Below are 24,650 nucleotides of genomic sequence, written 5' to 3'. Positions count from 1 at the left end.
AGGGTTGTAAGGGAGTGGATGGAGAGGACGTTGAATTTTGCACGAAAGACACAATCCAGGGAGAACATGGATCTGGCAGACAGCACGAGGTGTGGCATGGAAGAGAAAAAATTCAGTATCTTCCTTTCTGAGTGTGCGCCCACCACAGACAGTGCTGGAAGTAGAGAGATTTGGAGCACAGCTGCAGGGTGAGACCAGGAGTAGGGAGATTTGTGAATCTTCCTCTTGGAGATACACGTCTGGGGTTGCCCAAGGACAGCCATAGATGGAGAAGGTGAAGTCTGTGACAGGAAGGTGCAAAAAGGAGAGGAGCCTAAAGGTTGAAAGGTGAGGGATGAGCCATGACCTCCCTAGGCATGTTCTGCACAAGTGGAGAGTCCAGAGGAATGGATGGGGAGTACATCACAGCACAAGCAAGCCTGGTGACACCAGTGCTGACAAAGGCCCAGGGAGCAGTAGCTGAGTTTCATCTCACCACACAGGAATGCTATGAACACAAGGGTGTAGAATTAAATAACAGCTGCTTAAAGTCAGGGGCCAAAGGAAAAGAGCACTATGCAGTAACAAGGATGAGACCAACAAGAAAAGAAATAAAGTCACTAGCAAAGGGAGTCCCCAAACACAGGCTGACAAGGGTGTACATAAGTACAAGATTCCCCTTCAAAAATAATTTCAAGCTTTGCTAGGAAAGACAAGACTGGATACAGTTTAATTTATGTTGCTAAAGGATGAATTTATCTTCCCATAAAAATGATGAAAAATACTTCTGCTGTCACTATTCATGATGCAGAGGAAATGGAAAAGGTTGTGGCCCACTGTGCCCCACAATGTACCTCTCCGGGCATCACTTCTATGCGGCAGTCTGTGAGTACACCCAGAGAAAGTGCCCCTTTAGTTTACTTACAGATGCTCTGAATCCTGACCTTGACATTGAAGCCTGTATTGCTCCCAGAATCCTGCTCTCTGTCAGCGGGAATTCTAATTTCAAAAATATTTACAGTTAAACAGAAGCATGGCCATGACCTTGTGATTATAAAACACAACCTGGTCTAGCAGAATGTGTCCCTACGTGCGGCAGGGGGTGCGGCTGGATGGGCTTTACGGTTCCTTACAACCCAGACCACTCAGTGACTGTGTGGCTGTGGTTCGGGCTCAGGGTGACGGAGGGGACGGCCCGCCCAGCCCACTGCGGCCCTCTCCGCCCGCCGCCATCTCCGGCCGGGCCGCGCCGCTGCCATGGCAACGGGGGCGGGGCCGGGGCCGGGCCGCAGTGCCGGGGGTGGCCCCCACCCTCCGAGTCCTCCGGTCCTCGCGGCTGTCCGCCAGCGTCGCACCCCGTGGCCTCTGTCCCCGCTCCGTGTCCGCCTTTCCCCCTCCGTGCCGCCATGCCGGGCTCGCCCTGCGGGCTCCTGCTCGACTACAAGACGGCCAAGTTCTCGCTGACGCGGAACCGGCGGGTGGGGCTCCTGTACCGGCTGCTGCAGCTGAGCGCGCTAGGCTACCTGCTGGGGTAGGGATGCCTGCCCCTGCCCTCGGGGGGGGGCCGGGGGTTCCTGCTGGGGTAGGGACTCCCCCGTCCCTGCCCTCGGGGGGCGGGCGGGGGTCCCTCAGCGTCCGCCCCCCCTTTCCCCCCCGCAGGTGGGTGCTGCTGCTGCGGAAGGGGTACCAGGAGCGCGACGCGGCCCCGCGTGTCGCCGTGGTCACCAAGGTGAAGGGAGCGGCTCCCGCCGGGGCCGCGGGCCGGCGGCTCTGGGACGGGGCGGATCTCACCTGGCCCCCGCAGGTACGGCCGGGCCCCGGGCGGGGGCAGGGGGGGCACATAGGAGTTCAGTCCCCTTGGCAATGGAACGCCGCCGGTACCATTGGCCTCCCAAAGCCCAAACGTGGCCATTACTGCCTGTTCCTCCCGGTGACAGTGTCACAGGGTATCCCCTGGACCCACCCTCCTCACTGATGGTACCTTCTTGCTTCTCAGGGAGAAAATGTGCTTTTTCTGGTGACCAATTTCATTGCCACAGCCCAGCAGGCCCAGGGCACCTGTCCCGAGGTGAGTGCCAGGGCTGCCCCAGCCCAGCCCCCAGGGGGTGGTGGATGGAGCCATCTGTCCCGCTCCTCGGTGGAACCCAGAGGAAGACCAGATAAAAGCGGAAAATGGATATATATTCCCAACAAACCTGATTCCCCTCATTCTCACTGCTCCATAGCTCTTCCATGCTCATCTGCACTTGCTCTGTCATGCCTGCATGAGCCAAGGTGTATATCCATGCTCTCTGGCCAGAACTGCTTGTGGTGACCAGGACAAAGGACACTTGGGGCCTCACCAGCTCTGGGCTCCTTGGGTGGTGGCACTGTATGACCATTCCAGGCTTTCTGCTGCCCTCGAACAAGGGGATGCTTTGACACACAGTCCATGGATACCTGTGTCATGTTTCCTTGATAACTCCTTGCTGCAGGACTAATGTCCGTCTTAGCATCCTGTTTTTAGGAGGAACAGAACACAAGGTCTAGGTGGTTTCCCAGCCAGCCAACAAACACTTAGTGGTATATGTTCTCTGAGAGAAGTCTTCCCTTTAAGACTGGGGTCAGGCCAACTCCCTCCACTGAGCTCTCCCAGGCTGGACCTGGCTTGGTAGATGGGAGCAAATGTCCTTTAAGCTGAGCCACTCCTGGCACCTTGTGCCTGAGCCAAGTGCTGATTGTCCTAATGGTCCCTTCAGCTCCTGCTGTGGCCAGATGCTGTGGGAGAGGAGGAGCAACCCTGGTTTTGGGTCAGGGAAAATGGCACTAATGATCCATCTTTAAAATGCTGACAACTCCCGAAGTCCTGACAGGGAGGAAGACAAGTGCTGTAGGGCATTTTAGGGCTCTCACAGGCAGCCACAGGCATCTCTCGGTGCTAGTTTTGCAGTGTGCAAGCCAAGGACACAGAGAGCAGAGGATTTCATCCCGTTCCAGTGCTGGAGTGTGTGGGGGTGCCTGTCCCAGCCTGCACCCCATGCTGATCTCCTCAGGTTCTGGCTTTGGGGCTGTAGGTGACATTCATATTTGAAAAGCTTTGAAGATTTAGCAGTGACAGCTTTTGGCTTTGCGGGGAGTTAGAGCAGTCTGAATATTCTCTGACTGTTCTTGATGACCAAAGTATTTGGTGCTGGCAGATCAGTGTGTCTGGGGCCAGAAGCAGCACCAAACACAAACCGAGCTGTTTTAGCAGCTGTACACGCAGTTACTCCTTGCATCCTTTTATCCCTCTATTTTCCAATGTTTGTTCCTTTTCAGACCACCTAGTTCCCTCCTTTCCATGCCTTCTCTTCCTTCCCTAAACAACCCATCCCCTAAAACACCTGTGCAATACCCAAATGTTCTCCTGCATCCCATAATGACTCTATACCCCTAGGCAGTGAGCCCCCACCCAGCCCAAAGGTGCTGCTCCTCTTGGCTCACATTAGTGGGTTTCACACCTAAACAAGAGGCTGAGGCTGTCCTGTAGCAGCCCTGGAAAGGCCTGGACAGCCCCCCACTTCTTCTGACTCCATAACTGGGGGTCCCCTGCCTGCGTTTGAGCCTCTGTGTCCCCTGGGTCTTGGGGAGGTGGGTTTCTAATGGGCTAGTGACTCCTGCCATGGCCTGGGGTAGCTGGAGAAGGTGTTAGTAGTATTCCCCCACCTGCCATCATCTCTCTGTGTTTGAATAAGAGGTTTTTACTGCTCCTGGGAACCAGGTAGGTCCAGAGTGAGGGTGAAGCTTTCCCTGTCTCTTGTAAAACTTGTGTTATGCTGGATTTAGGTCTACTAAGCTCTTCCCCAGGGTATTTGTTGTGGTGCTTTACAAGGTGCTTAATGGGCTCAGTCATTGAGGCCCTCATGCTGGTTCCCAGTTCCAGCTGAAAGGTCTGAGTTAGCTCTGGAGGATTCCTCTGCCTCTGAGGAGCAGGAGACATGTGCTCCCAATAGCATGGAGACAGGCGGGAAGGATCGTCCCTCAGACATGCCTCTCTCCTCATTGGCTGGAGGCTGTCCAGGGTCTGGACATGGTGAATGGTCTTTAACTGTTTGGGAAGTGCTTGGAGAAACAGGAGTAGAGGCACAGCAATGGGGGTAAGTGACAGCATGGCCTCAGGTGGCTGCACAGCACAATGACAGCACTTGTCTCTTGTCCTTCCCAGAGCCCCTCTGTCCTTGACGCGATGTGCACAGAAGATGCAGATTGTCCCATGGGAAACCCTGTGGTTCATGGCAATGGTACTGGGAGTTTTGCTTAATAAACATAAAATCCTAGAATGGTTTGGGTTGAAAGAGAACTTAAAGCTCATCTAGTCCCACTCTCCTGCCATGGCAGGAACACTAGCCCAGATTGCTCCAAGCTCCATCCAACCTGGCCTTGAACACTTCCAGAGATGGGGCAGCCACAACTGCTCTGGCCAGCCTGTGCCAGGGCCTCACCACCCTCACAGGGGAGAATATCCCATCTAACCCTGCCCTCTGGCAGTGGGAAGCCATTCCCCCTTGTCCTGTCATTCCAGACTGTTGTCCCAAGTCCCTCTCCAGCTTTCTTGGAGCCCATTTAGGCACTGGAAGAGGCTCTAAGGTCTCCCTGGAGCCTTCCCTTGTCCAGGCTGATGAACCCCAACTCTCTCAGCCTATCTTACATTCTCTCATTTTTAGGGATAAAAACTGGGAAATGTGTGATGTTCAGTGCCACCCGTTCCACCTGTGAGATCTATGGCTGGTGTCCTGTGGAGAACAGTACCCTGCCCAGGTAATCACAGATAAGGGGATAGCAGGTATTGGGAGCTTTGATTTCTTCCCTCTGTCTAACCAGGAGCCTGACCCTGAGACTCGCCCAAGGGCAGCTGTGTTCAGGGAGACCTTTGACATCAGTCTCCCAGTCAGTTAAGGTCAGAGAACTTTACGCAAGAACGTTTCTTGCAGCTGTCCATTGTGGCCAAAATTTTGGGATTCCAGATGAGACTGTGGAGCTTGGGGAATGGGGCTGTGCCTTGGCCACTGTGCAAGACTTGAGTTCATTGGTGGTTGTTTTCCAGGAAACCTCTTCTGGCTGAGGCGGAGAATTTCACTCTCTTTATAAAAAACACTGTCCACTTCACCAAATTTAACTTCTCCAAGTAAGTACGGTGCTTTCCAGCCAGCCTGAGCCCGGTCCAGCCTCAGCACTGAGGCTGCCTGTCATGGGGCTGAGCACCTGAGGCTATGTGAAGCCATGTGCCACCCAGGACAGGTGGTGCTGGGCAATTACAGGCAGGATGGATGTTCAGGTGAACACCCTATGTGTGCAGCTGTAAAAGCAGTGGGATGGGGACACCTCAGAGAGAGGGACTGGTCATGCCCACGTAGAGCACTGCAGAAAGCTGGACTAGGCCGTCCAGGGAGTGAGACTAATATTTTTGCCTTAGTCCTTGCAAAGTGGTTTCACAGAAGCCAGGTAAAGGGCTACACTGGCCTCGCAGCCCCAGGCATGCTGACTGTGCTGCCTTACCCTGGCAGAAGATGCAGTGTGGGGCAACTGAACTGTCCCTGCTGTCAGCCCTGGAGCACTGAGTCGAGCTGGGTGGGAGCTGGGTGCTGGGGGAGAAAGAAGAAACACAGGGAGGTACAGGGGAAGGCTATGGCAGATGCTATAAAAGATGAATACTCTCTGTGATTCCTCTGGGATGGTTTTACTCCACCCTCTCTCCATCTGAGGCTTTAGGCAAGGCAATGACTTTCCCCCCACTGAGAGCTCTGGGGGGCCCACTCCAGCAGGATGGTCCCCTTTTCAGTCCCACAGACAGGCTCTATGACCTCCCACACTCTGTCCCCCCGCCCCTGCTGTCTCAGGTGCAACACTTTACAAACCAGTGACCCCAGCTATTTCAAGAGCTGCACATATGATCCAGTCTTCAACCCCTCCTGTCCTGTGTTCCGTGTACGTAACATGGTGGAGGCAGCTGGAGAGCACTTTGGAGACCTCGCACTGCTGGTACTTGGTTTTTATAGAAGTATGGAGATGACTCAAAATTCCGCAAGGATGTGAGCAAGAGGCAGAGGACAGGACTGACCCTGAAATGCTAAGGGAATGTATGATCTAGGAATGTCTGAACAGTAAAGAACTCAGCCAGTTTCTGATCCCATGCTTCTCCTGGAGTAAAATGTGTTTTGCAGGGGGGGAGCATTGGAGTTCTCATCAAGTGGGACTGCGACCTGGACCACCCTGCTGCCCAGTGCCAGCCACAGTATTTCTTCAGCCTGCAGGACACAAGGTACAATTTCAGGTGAGGATGCTGGGACAGTGGCCACATGGGGCTGTGGGATGAGCACACTGCAGTCATTTGAGATCTCAGTTCTGATGGGTGCTCTGAAAGGACCAGCAGGGGCACAGTTTGCAGGTGTCATTTGCAAACTCACCTTCACGCGGTTCACCAGTCTGGGTGGGAGTGTTGGTCTGCTGGAGGGCAGGAGGCTCTGCAGAGGGATCTGGACAAGCTGGATCCATGGGGTGAGGCCAGTGGTGTGAGGTTCAACAAGGCCAAGTACCGGGTCCTGCATTTGGGTAACAACAACGCCATGGAATGCTACAGGCTGGGGGCAGAGTGGCTGGAAAGCTGCAGGCAGAAAAGGACCTGGAGGTGAACGTGAACCCAGGTGGTTAAGGCCAAGGACACCTGGACTGTACCAGCAATGGTGTGGCAGCAGGACCAGGGAGTGACTCTCCTCCTGTCAAGAAAGACATTGAGGGGCTGGAGCACGTCCAGAGGTGGGCAGGAGAGCTGTGGAAAGGTCTGGAGCACAAGTCTGATGAGGAGCGGCTGAGGGAGCTGAAGGGGCTCAGCTTGGAGAAAAGGAGGCTCAGGGGGGACATTCTCACTCTCTACAACTCTCTACAACTCTCTGATGGGAGGGTGGAGCCAGGTGAGGGTTGGGCTCTGCTCCCAAGTAACAGTAGACAGGATGAGAGGAAACAGCCTCAAGTTGTACTAAAGGAGGTTTAGATTGGATATTTGGGAAAATTTCTTCACAAAAAGGGCTGTCCAGCCCGGCAGAGGCTGCCCAGGGTGGTGGTGGATTCGCCATCCCTGGAGGGATTTAAAGGCTGTGTAGTTGTGGCACTTGGGGATGTGGGTTAGTGGAGAACATGATGGTGCTGGGTTAAGGGTTGGACTTGATGATCTTAGAGGGCTTTTCAGCCTGAATGGTTCTGTGATTCCAAGACGATAGGAAATGGTGAATCAGGGTAGGGCCTATTAGTACCAGGATGCTATGGCAGATCTGCTGTGTTTGGAGCTATGCATGGCATTACCTCCCCGAGGCAGGGTTCTCTGGCTGTCCACACCTGAACTGGGTGCACTGGGAGCTGTGTTTTCCCAGACTGGGTGCTGAGGGGATGCAGATGCCCCACTGCTGATGCCAGCCAGTGAGTCGTGGCAACACATGTATCACCCAGGTCCCAACCTGGAGGACACCAGGTGTGCACAGGTACACGGTAGCCCCAGCAATTCTTTGGCACTGGCAGCCCACTTCCCTCACTGCTTTCTGAGGTGTGTCCAATGTCTCCCACAGAACTGCCTCTTACTACTGGGGCTCCCAGCGGCAGCTCTACCGGAACCTGCTGAAGCTTTACGGCCTCCGCTTCGACACCTCCGTGCACGGCCAGGTACCGTGTCCTGCGCAGCCCCGGCAGTCCCCAGGGCTGACTCCTCCCACCACTCCCCGCTGCTCTCCTGCAACCACCCCTGTGGCTTCCTGCTGCTGTTGCTTCTTCCCATCCTGGTGAGCTCTTCACCTCTTCCCAGAGTTTTCCAAGTAGAGTGGGAGAAAATGATCTCTTTCATTTAAAGAAAAACCTCTTGGTTATTCCCTGAGCAGGGAGGCTTCCCTCCCTGAGGGTCTGACACAGGAGCTGTGAAATGTTGTGTAGGCAAGGTGAGCTGATCTGGGTCTATGGGCTTCTCTGAGGGTCTTGAGGGGGAAGCACCTGCCAAAGGACAACCTGAACTCTTCTGAACCTGGACAGTTAATCCCCTTTTGATTAATTGTACCCTCAGGGACAAAAGGTGTGGGCATGATCATGCCTAGATATGGCCCAGCCATGTGAGCTGAGAGCCCTGAAACCTCCAGTGTCCTGGGCTCCTCCCACAGCATGGGCAGTAGATGAGAGAAGGATTCTGCCCTCCTGCTCAGGTGAGACTTCACCTGCAGAGCTGCTTCCAGCTCTGCGGTCCCTAACATAACAAGAACGTTGAGCTGCTGGAGCAAGTCCAGAGGAGGCCACAGAGATGTTCTGGGGCTGGAGCCCCTCTGCTCTGGAGACAGGCTGGGAGAGCTGGGGGTGTTCACCTGGAGAAGAGAAGGCTCCAGGGAGACCTTAGAGTCCCTTCCAGGGTCTAAGGGCTCCAAGAGAGCTAGAGGGGGACTTTGGACAACAGCCGGGAGTGACATGATCAGGAGGAATGGCTTCCCCCTGCCAGAGGGCAGGGTTAGATGGGATATTGGGAAGGAATTGTTCCCTGTGAGGGTGGGGAGGCCCTGGCCCAGGTTGCCCAGAGAAGCTGTGGCTGCCCCATCCCTGCAAGTGTCCAAGGCCAGGCTGGACAGAGCTTGGAGCAACCTGGTCTAGTGAAAGGTGTCTGTGTCCATGGTAGAGGGGTGGAATGAGATGATCTTTAAGGCCCCTTCCAACCCAAACCATTCCATGATTTTGTGATCGCTGACACTACTCTGTGCAGCATCACTGACACGCAGTGCTCAGCTGTGCAAGAAGGAGTCTGTACTGAGAGCTCTTGGCACCCTGAGAAATGTCCACAGCTGGACTGTCATGCTCAGCAGCGCCCTTTGCACCTGAAGAAGGTGAAGCACACATCATAGGACAGGATGCACCACTTCTGGGTAGTGAGGGCAGGTCCAGCAGCAGGAGAGAAAGCTGGGAGAGAGACTGTAACCCCAAAATCTCTCCCCCCACAGACCACCAGACTCATTTGAGCAGAGAGGGACACATTGCATCAGGGCCATGTTTGCTGGGATATGGTTCCATAGGTGGCAGCTGCAGCAAGAGGGAGGCTCCTGCCATGCCTGGGGGAGCAGGTGGGTCACAGTAACTTCTGCTGCCACCAGGTCACCAGCTGTCAGTTCCTTCTTTGACAGCCAAAGGGGCTTGGAGTCAGTGCAACAGCAGTTCCTAGAGTTGGGCATGGAGAAATGTTCCTGGATCCCTCCTGCGCACCCCAGCTTTGTAGGAGGCGTGTCCAGGAGTGCAGGGAACGCACAGAGGGCAGGGAAGCCCAGGGGACCTGCACCAAAATAGACAACCCCGTTGGTCACAAGGTCACATGGTTTTAAGGGATAAAAAGGGCGCTGAATTTGAATTAAAGCCTCTTTGATTACCATCTGATCAGGGAGCAGACTCCATTTCTTTATCGTATAAAGACTCCACGTTACACAACTTCAAGCACACTGCCCCACAGCCCACACCCCTCTCATCACTCTCTACCCACTGTCTTCCCTCTCCACTATTTCTCACCAGGCTGGGAAGTTCAGCATCATTCCTACTGCCGTGAGCTTCGGCACAAGCATTGCCTTCTTTGGTGCTGTGAGTACTCCAGATACGCTCTTTTCCTTCAATCCATGGCTTGGGATTTGCCGCTCATCAGTTGTTTCCCTGCCTGCCTGGGCACAAGGCTTCCTGGGTGCCGGTCAGCATGAACAGGAGATGGTCTGGCAGGGTGTCAGCTCCCGTTTCCCTGTGACCATTAGCAGTAATGACAGCACTGGGATCCTGAGCACTGTCAGGGTCATGTCTCGTGGAGGCTGGGTGTTTGTGTGGGCCCTGGGAAGGAGCATCGCTGGGATGCTGCTGGCAGGGGAAAGCAGCTCCTCTCTCTGCTTCTCCCCTGACTCTAAAGTGACCTGGTGTCCTGTCACCAGATGGGGCAGCTCCTCATAGAGCCCTTATATGGCTCATCCCTTCCAGCAGGTAACTGGAAGGGAGCCTGAGGTCCCCCACCTGCCCCCTCTTTCGTCCCTAACATGCTCATCCCAGTCCATACACAGCTGTGAGGGCACTGGAAGAGCACTCCCTGTGTCCATCCATTGCAGCCCAGGTGATCCTGTCTGACCTCCTGTGCAGCTCATGGGAGCCTGTTGGGTCAGAGAGGAGCCATTGGAGTTGGCAGGTGACCTGGCCGGAGGCAGGGCCGGCTCGCTGCCCTCAGCACTGGCCCACAGCCAGCTGCGGGGCTCAGTGGGAGCCAGGGTGGAGGGCTAGACGTTCCAGCGGGAAGTTTCCCTGCATACAGTCTTCAACATCTGTCTGTCTCCAGGCTACAGTGGTCTGTGACCTAGTTCTGCTCTGCCTGGATGCAAAGGCTGACCTGTATTGGAAGGAGAAGTTCGAGGAGGTAAGGGTGGGACCACATGGGAGAGAGAAGGTTGGAGTGAAGGTTTTTGGAGTGAATAATTTTATGATTTTCTGCCCCTTGGTTAAAACTGAGTTCACAAGATCTGGGAAGATCCTGGTGGAGCAGCTCTTAGTCTCCAGCTTTTGAGCTTGATGGCTGATCTGAACTGGGAGAGGGATGCAGCTGGTACCAGGACTCAGGGAAAGCTGCATCACAACCTCAGTTCCTGTTGGACAACAAGGGGTCCCCATGGGGACCTTACCTGGAAATGTGACCCAGCTCCACACTTATTCTTCTTCCAAAGGGAATCTGGACTCCATGCAGAGAGAGGGCAGCTGTTCAAAGCACGTCCTGTGCTGCAGTTCAGTGACAGATTTTCATGCCTCACATGATTCCTGCTGTGGGAATTCACTTCCTTGGTGAATCAGTGAGTCACAGGGAGGCCTCCACAGAGCAGGAGAGCTGCCAGCCCTGCCTCAGTTCATCTCCAGCTTTGTCTGGCCAAGTCTTTGGAGCTTCTGAGGACTGAGATCCACCAGCTCCTGGTGAACTGCCCCAGGGCTGCACCATCCTGCTGGTGGAGAATGTTCCTCATGCCAGATCTCAAATCAGGAGCGGAGTGGGAGTCTTAGAGAGTGCATCTGTTCTCATGGGACCAAAGAGAGCAGTGCGGGTCCACCTGGGCTATCCCCGTGCCTGTTGTACTGTTACCCCTGTTCATTTTTCAGGCAAAACCCCCTAAAGGTAAGCCCAAGGCCTCAGCTTATGGACATCAGGAATGCTCCACCACAAGCACCCTTCCCTCCGGAGCCACCTCCAGGTAGACATGATGGGGGCATGGCTGCGGCCCAGGTGGAGGTGGGCCAGTCCTGGCCCAGGTGTGCACTGCTGGGGTTAGAGTCTGCCTTTCTTGGAGAAACATTGGCAGTGGCAGCAGCAGCAGTTCTTGGCTCTTGGAACACAAAGCCATCCCAGCTGCCACTCCCAGCACTGATAACAGGTGCCGGAGCAGAGCTGTGCTGGGCAAAAGAGGCTTAAAGCGCTTTATGTTTCTCCACATTCTGATGGCTGTGGGCTTTGATTTCCCATGAAAACCAGAGATGCAATGGAATAAAGCTGTTCCAAAAGTGGGAGGTGGCTCTGCTCTGTCTCAAGCCCTGCAAGTGGCTGTCAAGTTTTGGGATGCTGCTCTCGCACCTCACAGCACCCTGCATGCTTCCAGCTGGGATGGCTTCATGTGAGCTGCCCAGATCCTCAGGGGATCCCTGGGAAGCTCAGAGAGGATTTAAGAGCCCAGTTTAAGGCTCCAGCCCTGAGCTGGTACTTCCTGGGGGGTGCAGTGGCTTCTGCACCCCCAGTTCCTGCCTCCTGCCAGGGCTGATGCTCAGCAAGGACAGGCACAGCCCTGGGGCAAGCCAGAGTGTTTCAGAGGTGCTGACCCCTCACTCCCACCTGCCTCGGGCTGTATCAGCCTGGTGCAGGGCAGGGTTTGTCCGGGTCCGTGCCCAGGGACTGTTCTGTGAACTCCACAAGGCTCAAAAACACAGTATCTGTGGGTTCAAGCACCATTTAATGCTCCCTACTGGGACTGACTGCGTGGTTTGGAGGGGTCCTGCAGCATCACCCCACCTCAGCTGCCTGCCCCCCTGTGCCCCCTGGCCGGCCCCTCCTGCCCTCCTGGAAATGCTGCAGGTAGAACTGTGCCGCCAGCTGCTTGGTCATGGTCTTCAGTGCCAGGAAGGCAGCCACAATCTCAGCAAGGAGGAAGGCCAGGAACAGGCTGTGCATGGGCATCTCCAGTGGCAAGTGAATGACCTGGCTGTCTGTCAGCAGGAAGAGCAGGAGGGGCAGCTGGATCAGGAAGGAGAGTAGCAGGAACCCAGCCAGCTCAGGCACCTGCAGGAGCAGAACCTGCTGAGATGGGATAAGGAGGCAGTGGTGGGGTAGGGGGACCCTCTGTGACCCAGGAGCTCCCTGCATCACTGCCAGCCTTGGCACGCGGGTATCGGGGACATCCTTGCCACGCAGAGCTGTGGTCGGATGTGGTGAGATGCTGTCAAACCCAGTGCTGGAGGGTTGCACCCACAGGAAGGATACAGCAGGAGGGCGAGTGGATCTCCTTTGTCTCCTGCCTTCAGGTCCTGCCTGCACCCATCATTCTCTCCTGGGACAACTCCAGGCAGAACTCCAGGAAGAAGGGGCAGTGATGGGCATTTGGGTTCCAAGTGAGGGGCCATCAGGCTCCCCCAGCTGGGCTGACCCTCACTGAGTATAAGGGGTTTGTGTGCCAGGGCAGGTGGTGTTTACCTTCTCCTGGAGATTGCCCAGGTAGCCCAGGTAGAGTCGGGAGCCCTCAGCCAGCGAGAGAATGAGGAAGGCTGTGACCAGCAGGAACTGGTAGTGCCAAGGTAGGAGGTGGTACTGTAATGGGGGCACAGCCTTGTCCCAGTCAGCTCCAGCCCCTGCACCCCAGTCCAGCTGTCCATGCCCAGTTTCCCATCCCCTGTGCACCGTTCCCTGTGCTCAATTCCCAGATACTTGTGCCCTTCTCCCATCCCATTTGCCCTGTCCCCTGCACCCCATGCTCAGTGCCTGGGCCCTCCTCCCCATACCCAGTGCTCCATTCTCTGCCAGCTCCCACCAGGCTGGTGCTCAGCTCTGCCCACTTTTCTCTCCCAGTTTAACCTTTCCTGCCTGGAAGGTTCATGATTTCCATTTCTGGCAGCCAGAGATGAGCCATCTCGTCTCATGGGGGTCAGGGCATTTTGGAGACCCATTAATTCTGAAGAGGCTCCCCTGTCCCCTGTTCACTGTTTCTCCCCTACGACAAGGGAGGCTGGGCAGGAGCAGCTCCCCCCTCCCCATGTGCCCCAGGGGACAGTACCTTCAGCTGCAGCATCATTCCCTCAGCCAGGCACCAGACGGGGAAGTAGTAGACGTTGAAGTAGAGCATCACCTGGAGGGGCAGGCTGGCCAGCACCTCGTGGGCTAGGCAGGATGGGCAGAGGTGGGCAGGCTGCTCAGCAACTCTGGTGTCCCCCTATTCAGAGGGACCCCCACTTGCAGCTCGTGGAGTGGAGCAATAGCCCTTGGGTACCACAAACAGCTCTTTGCAGCAAATGTTCTTATTTTTGCTCCCCTCCTTGGTGGGGGAGGTACAGAGACCCTTTGGGTGCTCCTGGCTCTGAGGCACCCAGGTGCTCATGGTGATAACCCCCTCCCCCAATCCCCCTCCGCAGAGCCCCACTGCCCATACCTGGCTGGTAGATGTGGGCAGTGCCGCTATCCTGTGTCTTATTGGTGATGAAGAGGGAGCCGCTGAATGCCACCAAGCCCCGGCGCAGGTTGGGGGGCAGCGGGGTGTGCACAGCCATGGCTGACAGCTGAGCCCTGCTCGCCCCAGCCCGGCTCAGCCAGGATTAGCCAGGAGGGAATCAGTGGGATGACAGGTCAGGCTAATGCGCGGGGCCACCTGGCCATTGGCTCGCTGGGAACAGGGCTACTGAGCTGGGAGGGGGATGTGGGGAAGAACTGCCACCTTGGAACATCAAGCCTACATGGCAATCACAGGGTGGATTTGCAAAGGAGTCACAAGTCAAAAGCATCTCCCCTCCACAGCACCTTTAGGGGGTGAGCATCAGGTTGTAACCATCACCACGACAGGGACACAGTGGTAAACTAAGCAACTGCACCCTCTCCCAGCCAGGCTATATCAGCGTAATTACTGCTCAAAGCCCCCTGACAGAGGAGGATGCCACACAAAAGAATGATGCTCTTCACCTGTAATGCTTCTTCGAGGCCTCCAGGCTCATGGAGCATTTACCCATCCCCATGATCTCCCCTGCTAACAGGCTGCCCTCATAGACCTCCACGCTGCTCAGTGTCCCAAGACTCCATCCAGGCTCAGGCAGTGGGGGATGGTGTGTGAGGGGTTGGTTCAGCCAGAGGTGAATGGCAGGGAAAGGAGATGGCACTGCGGGGACTTCAAATTTAAAATAACAGGATCATTAAGGTCGGAAAAGTCCTCTAAGACCAATAAGTGCAACCAATTAACCCTGCACTGCCAGGTATCCCACTAAACCATGTCCCCAAGTCCAACATCTACACATTTTTTGAACACTTCCAGGGATGGAGGCTCCACCACTGCCCTGGGCAGCCTGTGAAAGGGCTGGACAACCCTTTCCATAAAGAAATTTTCCCTAATATCCAACCTAAACATCCCCTGGTGCAACCTGAGGCCATTTCCTCTCACCCGGCCAATTGTTATTGGGGAGCAGAGCCTGACCACCATCTGGCTTCACCCTCCTTTCATGGAGCTGGAGACAGCAAGAAGGTCATCCATGAGCCTCCTTTTCTCTGGGCTGAGCACTCCCAGCTCTCTCAGCCACTCCTCATCAGACTTGTGCTACAGACCCTTCCACAGCTCAGTTGCCCTTCTCTGGACACGCTCTGTAAGTGTTAGTCCTACCCAACATATGTGGTCTCATTTCATGATCTTCAGCCTCCAACCCACCCCATAAGGCACATCAGAGAAGCTGCCTCAAATAGTGGGAGTGAATGCTGTAAATGTGGTCTTTGAGGGCCAGGCACTGGCAAGGGACACAAGAAACCAAAGAAAGGGAGGATTCTTCTGCTTGATAAAGCCAAAATGAAATTGTAGAGCTCCCTGCCATATGCTGCCAAAAACAAACCATCCGGGGCTGAAAGTGTAGTAGAACAATGCCTGACTGACTGAAGTCATCGGATCATAGAATCACAAACTCGTTTGGGTTGGAAGGGACCTTAAAGACCATCTTGTTCCAGTCCCTGCCATGGGCAGGGACACCTTCCACTAGACCAGGTTGCTCCAAGCCCCATCCAACCCAGCCTTGGACACTTGCAGGGATGGGGCAGCCACAGCTTCTCTGGGCAATCTGGGCCAGAGCCTCCCCACCATCACAGGGAACAATTCCTTCCCAATATCCCATCTAACCCTGCCCTCTGGCAGGGGGAAGCCATTCCCCCTCATCCTGTCACTCCAGGCTGTTGTTCAGAGTCCCTCTCCAGCTTTCTTGGAGCCCCTTTAGGCACTGGAAGGGACTCTAAGGTCTCCCTGGAGCCTTCTCTTCTCCAGGGAGACAACCTCCAGCTCTCCCAGCCTGGCTCCAGAGCAGAGGGGCTCCAGCCCTCAGAGCATCTCTATGGCCTCCTCTAGACTTGCTCCAGCAGATCCATGTCCATCCTCTGCTGAGGACCCCAGAGCTGGATGCAATACTCCAGGTGGGCTCTCACCTGAGTGGAGTAGAGGCAAAGCCCCAGGCGTGCCAGGGGTCCTGCCAGCACACAGGGCAAGACATGGGCAGGGCAACAGGCACAGCCCAGTATCTAAGGAGCAGGAGCTGCTGGAGAGCTCACATCTGCACAGGCAAGCAGGGTGAGCAACCAAGAAGATACCTCGGCAGTCTGGTGAAAGTAACTGTGATGGGGCAATGCAGCTGGGGGTCACTAACAAGCTGCCTGTGCCCCAGCTGGATTCTCATTCCTCATGGGAACAGGCAGTTTTGTAAGAAGAGATGGAAACTTTCTGTCCTGGTATGAGAGGTTGCAAGATGTGCCTGAAGAGGTGGCAGAGAAGATAACCCAGCCTTGCCCAGCTCCAGGACAGGCTCACCACCGGGAAGCATTTGCCAAGGCACTGGACAAGGGCTCCCAGGTTCAACACCATCCCACACCACTGCAGAGTGGAAATGTCCATCTTCTGTGGATCCAGCAGACACACAATGGTCCCTGTTCATTGCTGTGTGCTGGAGCCTGCACATCCCGCCTACCTCCCCCCCGGTCATTCCGCCTGGGAAAAGCCTTGCAGTGAAACCAGAGACAAATCAGAGATGTGACAGACACTGGTGACATTTCTATCCAGCCAAGATCTGAAAGACCGGAAATAAACAACAGGTGAGATGGACACAGGTGGGAAGCCTCCAGAGAAGAGGTACTTGAATCCCCTGGTGAACCTGCAGAGTTGACCCAAGGTCTTGGAAGGAATCAGAAATTACCCAGATCCCAAGAATAGTATTGCTTTAATTCATAGGGGGCTAATCAAATTAAAAATATAAATTCTCTTGTTTTGGACTCAGGGTAAAACACTGACTGCTGGGGAAGGAGTCACCCCCAGGACAAAGCACTGGAAGCTCTCTGAGGAGATCCTCACCCTCCCACTCTGTTGGGTTGACAGGCACAGGGCTGTGGCTGGCCAGGTCCACTCCCGAGCTGGAGACACAGCTCTTCTTCAGCAAGGGCAAGAGACAGGACAGCAGAGCACTTGCATGGTGGGCTGAGAAATGCAGCCTTGTCACTAGACGACAGGACAGACAAGTGATAGACGATGGACGGCTCCTCCGGCTACTTTTCCTCAAGTAACGCCTCAGCAGCAGCAGCACCAATCCCATGATGTCATCAAGGAGAGACATTCCAAGGCTGGCTGGAAGGGTGGCCACCAAGTCCAAGGCTGTAGCTGAGCTGCTTTCCCAGCTCTCCAGGGACTCCCGCTCCACACCCTGGGGATGGACCAAGAGCTGCAGGTGCTGGGATGGGACCACTGAGCTCCAGAGCCCTCACCATGGGCAGGGACCCACCTCTGCCGGGGGAGACTGGGCAGGATCAGCCTGGACCACACAATCACAGGCTGAACAGAGACCACCTGGTGTGACCCCACCTCCTGGCCCACCCAGATGCCCCCTAGAGTGGGTGAGCACAGGCAGAGCCGTGGCAAACCCTGCAGCCAAGCAAGGAGAGAGCAGATGTCAGGCTCTGTGGGGATGCACATCAGAACTGTGCTGGGAGCGAAGAGAATTTGGGAAGGAGCATCATGCATGAAAGCACAGGAGCACCCAAAGGCACTCATGCTGCTTACAGAGGTGAGGGACGTGCATGGGGCAGATCCGCCTGGAGACCCTCAGCCCAATGGCAGCATCTGGAGCCACGTGGCACCAATGCCCATTGCCACGGCCAAACCCCACAGTCTCTGAGGGCTGCTTTTCCAGTCCCACGGGAATTGCAATAACAGAGCCCTAGCCCAGCAAGCACCGGGGCAGAGGTGCCATGGGAGGTCCTCCTGGAAAGGTCAGTGCACAGTGTCAGGCATGGGTTCATCCAAGTTTCAAAGGGAAATGGCTGAGCCTTGGGTTTCCCACCGGGTTGTGGAGCTGCTGTCCTGTCTCCCCACAGCGAGTGCAGCATCAGGACGGCACAGCCACCAGCAGTATTAGGAGCCTTTCCCTGTTAGCCAGGACATGTCTCCGGTTCTAAAAGAGGGAAAAACCAGATGGGGTATTACTCAGCATATGCAGCTCTCGATGCTGTCTTGGTGCTAGTCCAGACATTGGTCACTGGTGTCCATCCCCCCACCCTGCTGCGCTGTGCCTTTCCTCTGTCCTCATTCACATGTCATTAAACTGTCCAAAAAGTCCGTGCAGATCCTCAATTCCATGTAAAACAGAGCTAAAACATTTTTTTTTTACTTAAACCCAGCCCTCCTGGCATTCAGCTGAAAGTTCATGGAAAGCCACCAAACCCCCAGCAAAGCATGGTCCCAATCAACAGGCAGCTGCCCAGTCCCAGCAGATCTATGCCTGATGTGGCTCCTGGCACCTCCAGCCCTACCACCCAGCACAGCAGCATCGCCCCCCTGTGAGGGGGATGCAAAACATGGATGCCCACAACGTAATCAGTGTCCCACATGGGAATTAGGGATATGGCCCAATCAGGTGGCTGGCTGGCCCTCCTGCCAGCCCCTCACACCCAGCACACCCAGGACCCCAAATCGAACGTACTTGCCATGACGGACAAACAGCCTAAAGTTGTGAAAGCAGTAGGAGACAGAGAGAGAAAAGACATTCAGGTTTAGGTGGTCTGGTTTCCTCCAGGCCCCCAAGCCTGCTTCCACCCGCCACTGGGATGTCCATGAGATACCACCTCCTTCCCAGTCAGCAACCATTTCCCGACGTATTGGGGGTTACAGCACAAGAAATCCTTCCCTGTGAGGGTGGTGAGGCCTTGGCACAGGTTACCCAGAGAAGCTGTGGCTGCCCCATTCCTAGAAGTGTTCAAGGCCAGGCTGGACAGGGCTTGGAGCAACTTGGTCTAGTGAAAGGTGTCCCTGCCCAAGGCAGGGGGTGGGATGGGATGGCCTTTAAGGTTCTTTCCAATCCAAACCATCCTGTGATTTTCTGAACCCTATCTCCACTAGGTGGACGTGTGACATTCTCCCCATCCCAGAGGTGCCCAGGGAGTCTGAGCTGGTTCAGACCTGCCTGGGGGCCAGGAGTGCTCCTCTCCCTGAGCTTTTGAAAAGATCTGCTTTTATTCCACATGTGGAAACATCCCTGAAACAGGAACCCACATTCCCTCAGTAGCTTTGGTTCCTACTCTAAAGTCTTCTTCCCAGCTGTTACCACCTCCCTGGCATTTGCCTTCCAGCACCCACCCTCAGCACAAAGGGCTATACTCTTTCCTCTGCAAGGTCTTAAAAACAAAGTGAATGAGAAAAATGCCCCCTGCCTATGAGCTCCACTCCAAGGAACTGGAGGCCGAGACACCACAGGCCAGCATCCCGGTACCACCAGCTCTCTGGGCTGGGTTGTGCACAGGCTTCACACTCAGCCCCTCTCTGTAGATGCTCTTGACTGACTGGGTGCCCAGGGGCACCCCATTATCAGGCAGTGCTTCCTTGGTGATGTGCCAGTGCCCAAAGGCAGTGAGTATCCCCCTCCCATGCAGTCCGTGCAAGGATTTGGGTCCTGGTGTTTAAGACAAACCCCACATGTGCAGGATGCCAGAGGAAGCTGGAGGAAGATGGGAGGCAGCACTGAGGGGGGTGGAGTAAGCAGAACAGGAAGGGAGATGCAAGGATGTACAGAGGGAACAGCAGGAAAGAGCTGCCTTTTGGTGCTCGGCCCTGCCCTGCACCCCCTGGCTGTGATTTGCTGCTGCCCTGGCACTGCCAGTTTCCGCTACGTGTCTACTTACTCCACATCGCGCTTCCGGATGGTCCTGCCAGCAGCCAGGACCTCAGCCACCTTGGAGACGATCGGGTCGTAGTTCATGCTGGCCACAGCCACCACCTCATCGCTCCTAGGGCCAGGCAGAGCAGAGCAGTTAGGGCACCCTGGATGGCCATGGCTCCATCACCCAAAATCCAGCATGCTGGAGAGAAGCGGGAAGCAAAGAGAAACACCCACTCCAGAGCCAGGCCCGATCCCAAGGTACGAGCACCACAGGGACTGTGCTAGTGGCATGGGACAAAGGTCAGGAGAGGGCTCAGAGCTGACACGGCAGGCTGGCCCCAGTGGTCCCACCAATGCTCATGTGCTGGCATAGTGAGCATCGTGAGGGTGCCTGGGGGACAGAGGCAGCTCTGGCACCCTGGCATCTGTGGGAAAACACCACCAAAGTTGAATCTGATGGTGATAAAAACCTGGACACCAGCAAGGATGCCCAGTGGTTGCTGTGATCCCTGTGCTACTGCCTTCTGCCAAGGGAGTGGAGAGGCAGGTGGTCAGGATTTCCCTGTGGGACACTTGGTTGGAATGCTCTACATCCTCTTCCTGATTCCCACCTCCAAGAGGGCAGAGTGCCCACCTCTGAGCCGCTCCACAGGCACCAGGACAGAGGTGTCCAACACCAGGGTCCCATAGCCCCAGTGATGAAGTCCTCATGTATAGGGATGTCCAGGCCAACTGGCTGTTCCCCACCAGGCTCGCAAAACAACCCCAAAGGTAGAGTGGGAAACCAATGAAGTGGAAGGAAGAGAATGTAAAAATGCTGGAAGAGCTTTGGCTAAAGGTCACAGGCAAATGAGAAGGGTTCTTCTACTTTGAGGTTTGCCGAGGTCAACCCAAGCATAAACCTTCAAAGACTGGCCCATGAGACGATTTATGAAGAGATAACTGAATGGACAAAAAATGTGAGATCAGGGAAGGTGTGTTGTAAGATATTAAACTCTGGAGATACTGTTGAGTAAACTGAAGCATAGAAGCACCCATCAAACCAATATATGCTCTTCAATCTGCTGCCAAAGAGCTCTGTGATTAACAGAGCAAAGGACAGCCAGGGTGGGGGAATGTGTGCCTAATTCCCAAGAAGAGGAGAGCAAAAGCCATGTTTCAGAGGACACTTCATCCCTGTGCAGCCATGGGAGTTAAAGCCATCTCTTGCAGCTGTCCACAAAACCATGGGGCAGTTCCATCACAGACTGTTTTCACAAGGCTCCTATTTCTAAATCATCATGGCTAGGCTTTGTGAACGAAGATTTGGGAAAGGCTCTATCCACTATTCCTAAATAAATTCACTGCAAATAAAGGAGAGCAAGTTTCCTGAGCATAGCCAGCTCCCACCTAGGAAACACAAAGTGGTTGGAGAGACCTATCCATCAAAACCAGGGGAAGATGTGCTGTTCCAAGGCAATGAATAACTAAGGTGTGTAAGGGAACTGAAAGGAGGACACACTCCACCAGTTGCCCACCAGCTCAGCCTCAAGCCCAGACAGTGCCCAACATGACCAGCCAGGAAGGTGGACACAGCCCAAACATTTCTGTCAGCAAGACATGGGGCAGCTGCTCCATTTACAAAATAACCCGTGGGATCCTGGTGAGCCGGAGCATTCCACATCAGCAGTGGCTTTTGGACACTTTGTCAGACAGATGGGGAGCCTGTAGGAATCCCTCTTTTTCAAAAGGCCTTCAGAGGCAACAAGACTTCCCTTCCTGAACCTGGGATTTGGAGCAATCAGAAGTCTTGGTGTGAAAGCTGAGGGAAAAGGGAGCACAGTGGATGTGTCTACATGGTCTTCCCTTCTTTTGCAGGGTTCAACACAACAGAAGTGGGGAACCATGAAGAAGAGTCCATCATCAGCAAATATTGAGTCCATCATCAGCAAATTTGCTGATGACACCAAATTGGGAGGGAGTGTCAACCTGCTGGAAGGCAGGAGGGCTCTGCAGAGGGATCTGGATAGACTTGAGAGATGGGCTGATTCCAATGGGATGAAGTTCAATAAAGCCAAGTGCCGGGTCCTGCACTTTGGCCACAACAACCCCATGCAGCGCTACAGGCTGGGCACAGAGTGGCTGGAAAGCAGCCAGGCAGAAAGGGACCTGGGGGTACTAATTGACAGGAAGCTCAACATGAGCCAACAGTGTGCCCAGGTGGCCAAGAAGGCCAATGGGATCTTGTCCTGTATCAAAAATAGCGTGGCCAGCAGGACCAGGGAAGTGATCCTTCCCCTGTACTCTGCGTTGGTGAGGCCACACCTTGAGTATTGTGTTCAGTTCTGGGCCCCTCAGTTCAGAAAGGATATTGAGGTGCTGGAGCGGGTCCAGAGAAGAGCAACAAGGCTGGTGAAGGGACTGGAGCATAAGTCCTATGGGGAGAGGCTGAGGGAGCTGGGGTTGTTTAGCCTGGAGAAGAGGAGGCTCAGAGGTGACCTCATCACCGTCTATAACTACCTGAAGGGAAGTTCTAGCCAGGTGGGGGTTGATCTCTTCTCTCAGGCACTCAGCAATAGGACAAGGGGGCACGGGCTTAAGCTCCGCCAGGGGAAATTTAAGTTGGATATCAGGAGAAAATTCTTTACAGAGAGAGTAATCAGGCATTGGAATGGGCTGCCCAGAGAGGTGGTGGATTCATCATCCCTGGAGATTTTTAAACACAGATTGGACGTGACACTGAGTGCCATGATCTAGTAAATGGACTGGATTTGGACCAAGGGTTGGACTCGATGATCTTGGAGGTCTTTTCCAACCCAATCGATTCTATGATTCTATTCTATTCTATGATTCTATGATTCTAAGACAGCCACAACAATTCCCTGGTCTCCAAGGTCTTAGGGGTGGGATGACATCATTCTGTTCTGGCTGAAGTGCTGCCGTGAAAGCAGTGTCCCACGAGGACATCTGCAGAGCACTGTCCTGTACAGGGACTTTCACTGACCTCTACACAGCTCTGACCAGTGAGAGATGGACAGCTTTCCTCTTCAAACTCTGGGGCAAAAAGAGCCTTATTGTGAAAGCAAATGCTGAGGATAGGCTGCAGGAGTGGGAACCACCAGTAGTTCCTGCAACAGCCAAGGAGGACCAGGAGAAGAGTGCAAACCACAGGGTGGGCACAGCAGAAGAAAGCAGAAGGAAATAGTAGGTTTGAGACTGTCCTCAGTCAAAAAGCATTAGCACCAACCAGAAGAACCACCACCAAATAAGAAAGAGGAAAAAATGCTCCAGTGGCCCCTCACAGAAGCACAAACAGGGACATTTGTGATGACAGCTGAGCAAAGCTGCAGGGGACACATTGGCTGACCCCTGCCAGACGGTGCTCCCCAGTACCTCCAGCTCTCAGCGCAGAATGCCATCCTGGTACCCAAAAGACATCTCTGGGAGCCCCTCCTGGGTAGTAGAACAACACAGTGTTCAGTGGCGGACCCCCACTGCTGACCCTGTGTGCCTGGGCAGACCTAGGCAGTCCCTGCCCCCTGCAGCCACCGCAGCACACAAAGCATGGGGCACAGAGCAGGGATTCCGCACCTTGATCAAGGCGTTCCCTTTGAACAGGCCCCTCAGACATCGAACTAAAGCAACTTGACCTTTCCTTTCTAATTAGGGTGGGGATAAAGAGCTAAATGCTCTGGTATGGAAAGGCTGCAGGAGGGGAACGTCCCCACAGCAGCTCTCCCCAGCACAGGTGGTGCCTTGGCACAAACATGCTCCTTTATGCAATTTTGGCCAAGGTGCCAGTACACTCTGAGGTGGGTCCAAGGTGCCAAGGGCCCCAGGTGCCAGCTAGAGCCCCATCCCCTGCAGCAGGTGTTTACCTGACGTGTTCAGGCACCAGGAGGAGAAGGGTGAGAATCAGGGACCCATGGAGTGATACACTGAGCCCTGTGCCTCTCCAAGCCCGAGGGACACATCCAACTGCCAAGCTCCAGTCTGGAGCAATGTGGCACCCTCAGGGAGGGAAGGCATGAGAGCCATTGGGGAGGGAACAGAGGGGCAGTCAGATGATCTCTGCAGAGCCACAGCTGACTCCTGTCCCGGGCTCCCTCTTGATCCCTGCCTGGGTGCTGCTGCCGAGTAGTCTGATGGCTGAGCTGGGCAGCCCTTTGCTTCCCTGATTTCCCTCTCCCCATCCTTAATATCAGAAAGCACTTGGAAAAACCCCTTTGGCTCCAGTCATGAGGAGGTTCTATGGCCACTGTTTTCAGATTTGGATGGGACAAAGGCAAGAGAAGAATAAACAGCAGCAAATATTTTGGGGATAAATTCCTGGTGCACCCAGTCTAAACACCCAACACGGCTCCAAAACAGATGAGACAACACATCCCAGCTATCAACACGTCTCAGGAATGCATTCCCAGGTAGGGTCCCAGCCAAGGGAAGAGGTGGGCTTCACTACAAGTGTAACAAAGTTCCTGAGCTGTTGCAAATGTTCACAGCTTGTTATAGAAAGAAAAGGTTTTTGAGCTCAGTCTGTCAAACCAGAATCGGAATTGGTGATGCCTGAGCGCCCAGTCCAGCCCTGGTCACAAACCATTAACATGGTGATGAGATGGGAAGGAAATCTTTGCTAGGTATTGCCACTAAAAGCCATCATCTGCTCCCAAGACTATGTGAACAGATAAAGGGCTTACATCTGGCAGAGACGCCAGGTCCAAAGACCAATTTAATTTGTTCTACGATCAGCACATCATTTCTCCAGGGCCTTTTATTAGTGTCCCACAAGCTCAGTGTCCAGAGATGAACAAAACTAACTGACAGAAGCTCTGGTAAAACTATTTTCCAGTCTAGCAGAGCAATCTCAGATGAATGCCTGTGTAGAAAGATGGAAAAGAGAAACACGTACTTGGTGTAAAATGCCACAAACTTCAGTTCATCTAAATCTCCCTGAATGACAACATCATCGAATCCTTCCGCATGGCCTGCAAAGCAGAGAAGAAGAAGTGGATTCAGCAACAATTCCTCTGTATCCAGCTCTAAGACAGGGTGTTTCACTCCAGAGCTACATAAAGAACGTCCTGTGGTGACCAAGAGACCAGCACAGGAAGATGTAGGTACCAAAAACAACCGAATCACAGGATGGTTTGGGTTGGAAGGGGCCTTAAAGACCACCTTGTTCAAACCCCTTGCCATGGGCAGGAACACCTTCCACTAAACCAGGTTGCTCCAAGCCCCATCCAACCTGGCCTGGAACACTTCCAGGGATGGGACAACCTGTGCCAGGGTCTCACTACCCTCACAGG

The 24,650-nt window shown here is 54.5% G+C and overlaps 2 protein-coding genes across 11 annotated transcripts in view; one reads left to right on the top strand and one right to left on the bottom strand.

Moving 5' to 3' along the window:
• Positions 1-1,274: 1,274 nt before the first annotated feature.
• LOC116795990 (P2X purinoceptor 6-like) lies at positions 1,275-24,513 on the top strand. Of its 9 annotated transcripts, none has more exons than XR_004360215.1 (12): positions 1,275-1,510; positions 1,639-1,783; positions 1,976-2,047; positions 4,163-4,238; positions 4,662-4,755; positions 5,042-5,122; positions 5,835-5,976; positions 6,159-6,268; positions 7,554-7,647; positions 8,955-9,074; positions 9,514-9,579; positions 10,310-10,342. XR_004360215.1 is itself a non-coding variant. In XM_032706155.1 (12 exons), the coding sequence occupies exons 1-12, from the start codon at positions 1,386-1,388 to the stop codon at positions 11,209-11,211; spliced, it is 1,179 nt and encodes a 392-aa protein (XP_032562046.1). In that variant the 5' UTR covers positions 1,275-1,385; the 3' UTR covers positions 11,212-11,518. The 9 variants fall into 9 exon arrangements, 8 of the variants coding, with proteins under 8 accessions (XP_032562046.1, XP_032562051.1, XP_032562048.1 ...); XM_032706155.1 differs by lacking the exon at positions 8,955-9,074 and adding an exon at positions 11,116-11,518 and having other exon boundaries at positions 10,310-10,387; XM_032706160.1 differs by lacking the exons at positions 8,955-9,074; positions 9,514-9,579; positions 10,310-10,342 and adding exons at positions 21,226-21,258; positions 22,210-24,513.
• AIFM3 (apoptosis inducing factor mitochondria associated 3) overlaps positions 15,491-24,650 on the bottom strand; it is a 53,699-nt gene continuing 44,539 nt past the window's right edge. The window contains exons 18-21 of one of the 2 annotated variants that reach the window (XM_032706150.1): positions 24,254-24,329; positions 19,391-19,495; positions 18,196-18,216; positions 15,491-17,667 (exon numbers count right to left, since the gene is read on the bottom strand). In XM_032706150.1, the coding sequence (XP_032562041.1) occupies positions 17,628-17,667; positions 18,196-18,216; positions 19,391-19,495; positions 24,254-24,329 (242 nt within the window). In that variant the 3' untranslated portion in view covers positions 15,491-17,627. The remainder of the gene's footprint in view (positions 17,668-18,195; positions 18,217-19,390; positions 19,496-24,253; positions 24,330-24,650) is intronic. The other variant, XM_032706151.1, reaches the window with a different exon arrangement.

The sequence above is a fragment of the Chiroxiphia lanceolata genome, chromosome 18, assembly GCF_009829145.1.
Source record: "Chiroxiphia lanceolata isolate bChiLan1 chromosome 18, bChiLan1.pri, whole genome shotgun sequence".
Classification (NCBI taxonomy): Eukaryota; Metazoa; Chordata; class Aves; order Passeriformes; family Pipridae; genus Chiroxiphia; species Chiroxiphia lanceolata.
The sequence above is the reverse complement of the archived record's forward strand: the minus strand, read 5'-3'. Positions and strand labels throughout refer to the sequence as shown.

What these genes read in the sequence shown, in the direction of transcription:
- LOC116795990 (XM_032706153.1), top strand. Translation starts at nt 1,386, where the DNA reads ATGCCGGGCTCGCCCTGCGGGCTCCTGCTCGACTACAAGACGGCCAAG. An exon ending in ATCTCACCTGGCCCCCGCAG is followed by an intron (nt 1,784 to 1,975) that starts GTACGGCCGGGC and finishes CTTGCTTCTCAG; the next exon opens with GGAGAAAATGTGCTTTTTCT. An exon ending in CCCAGGGCACCTGTCCCGAG is followed by an intron (nt 2,048 to 4,162) that starts GTGAGTGCCAGG and finishes TGTCCTTCCCAG; the next exon opens with AGCCCCTCTGTCCTTGACGC.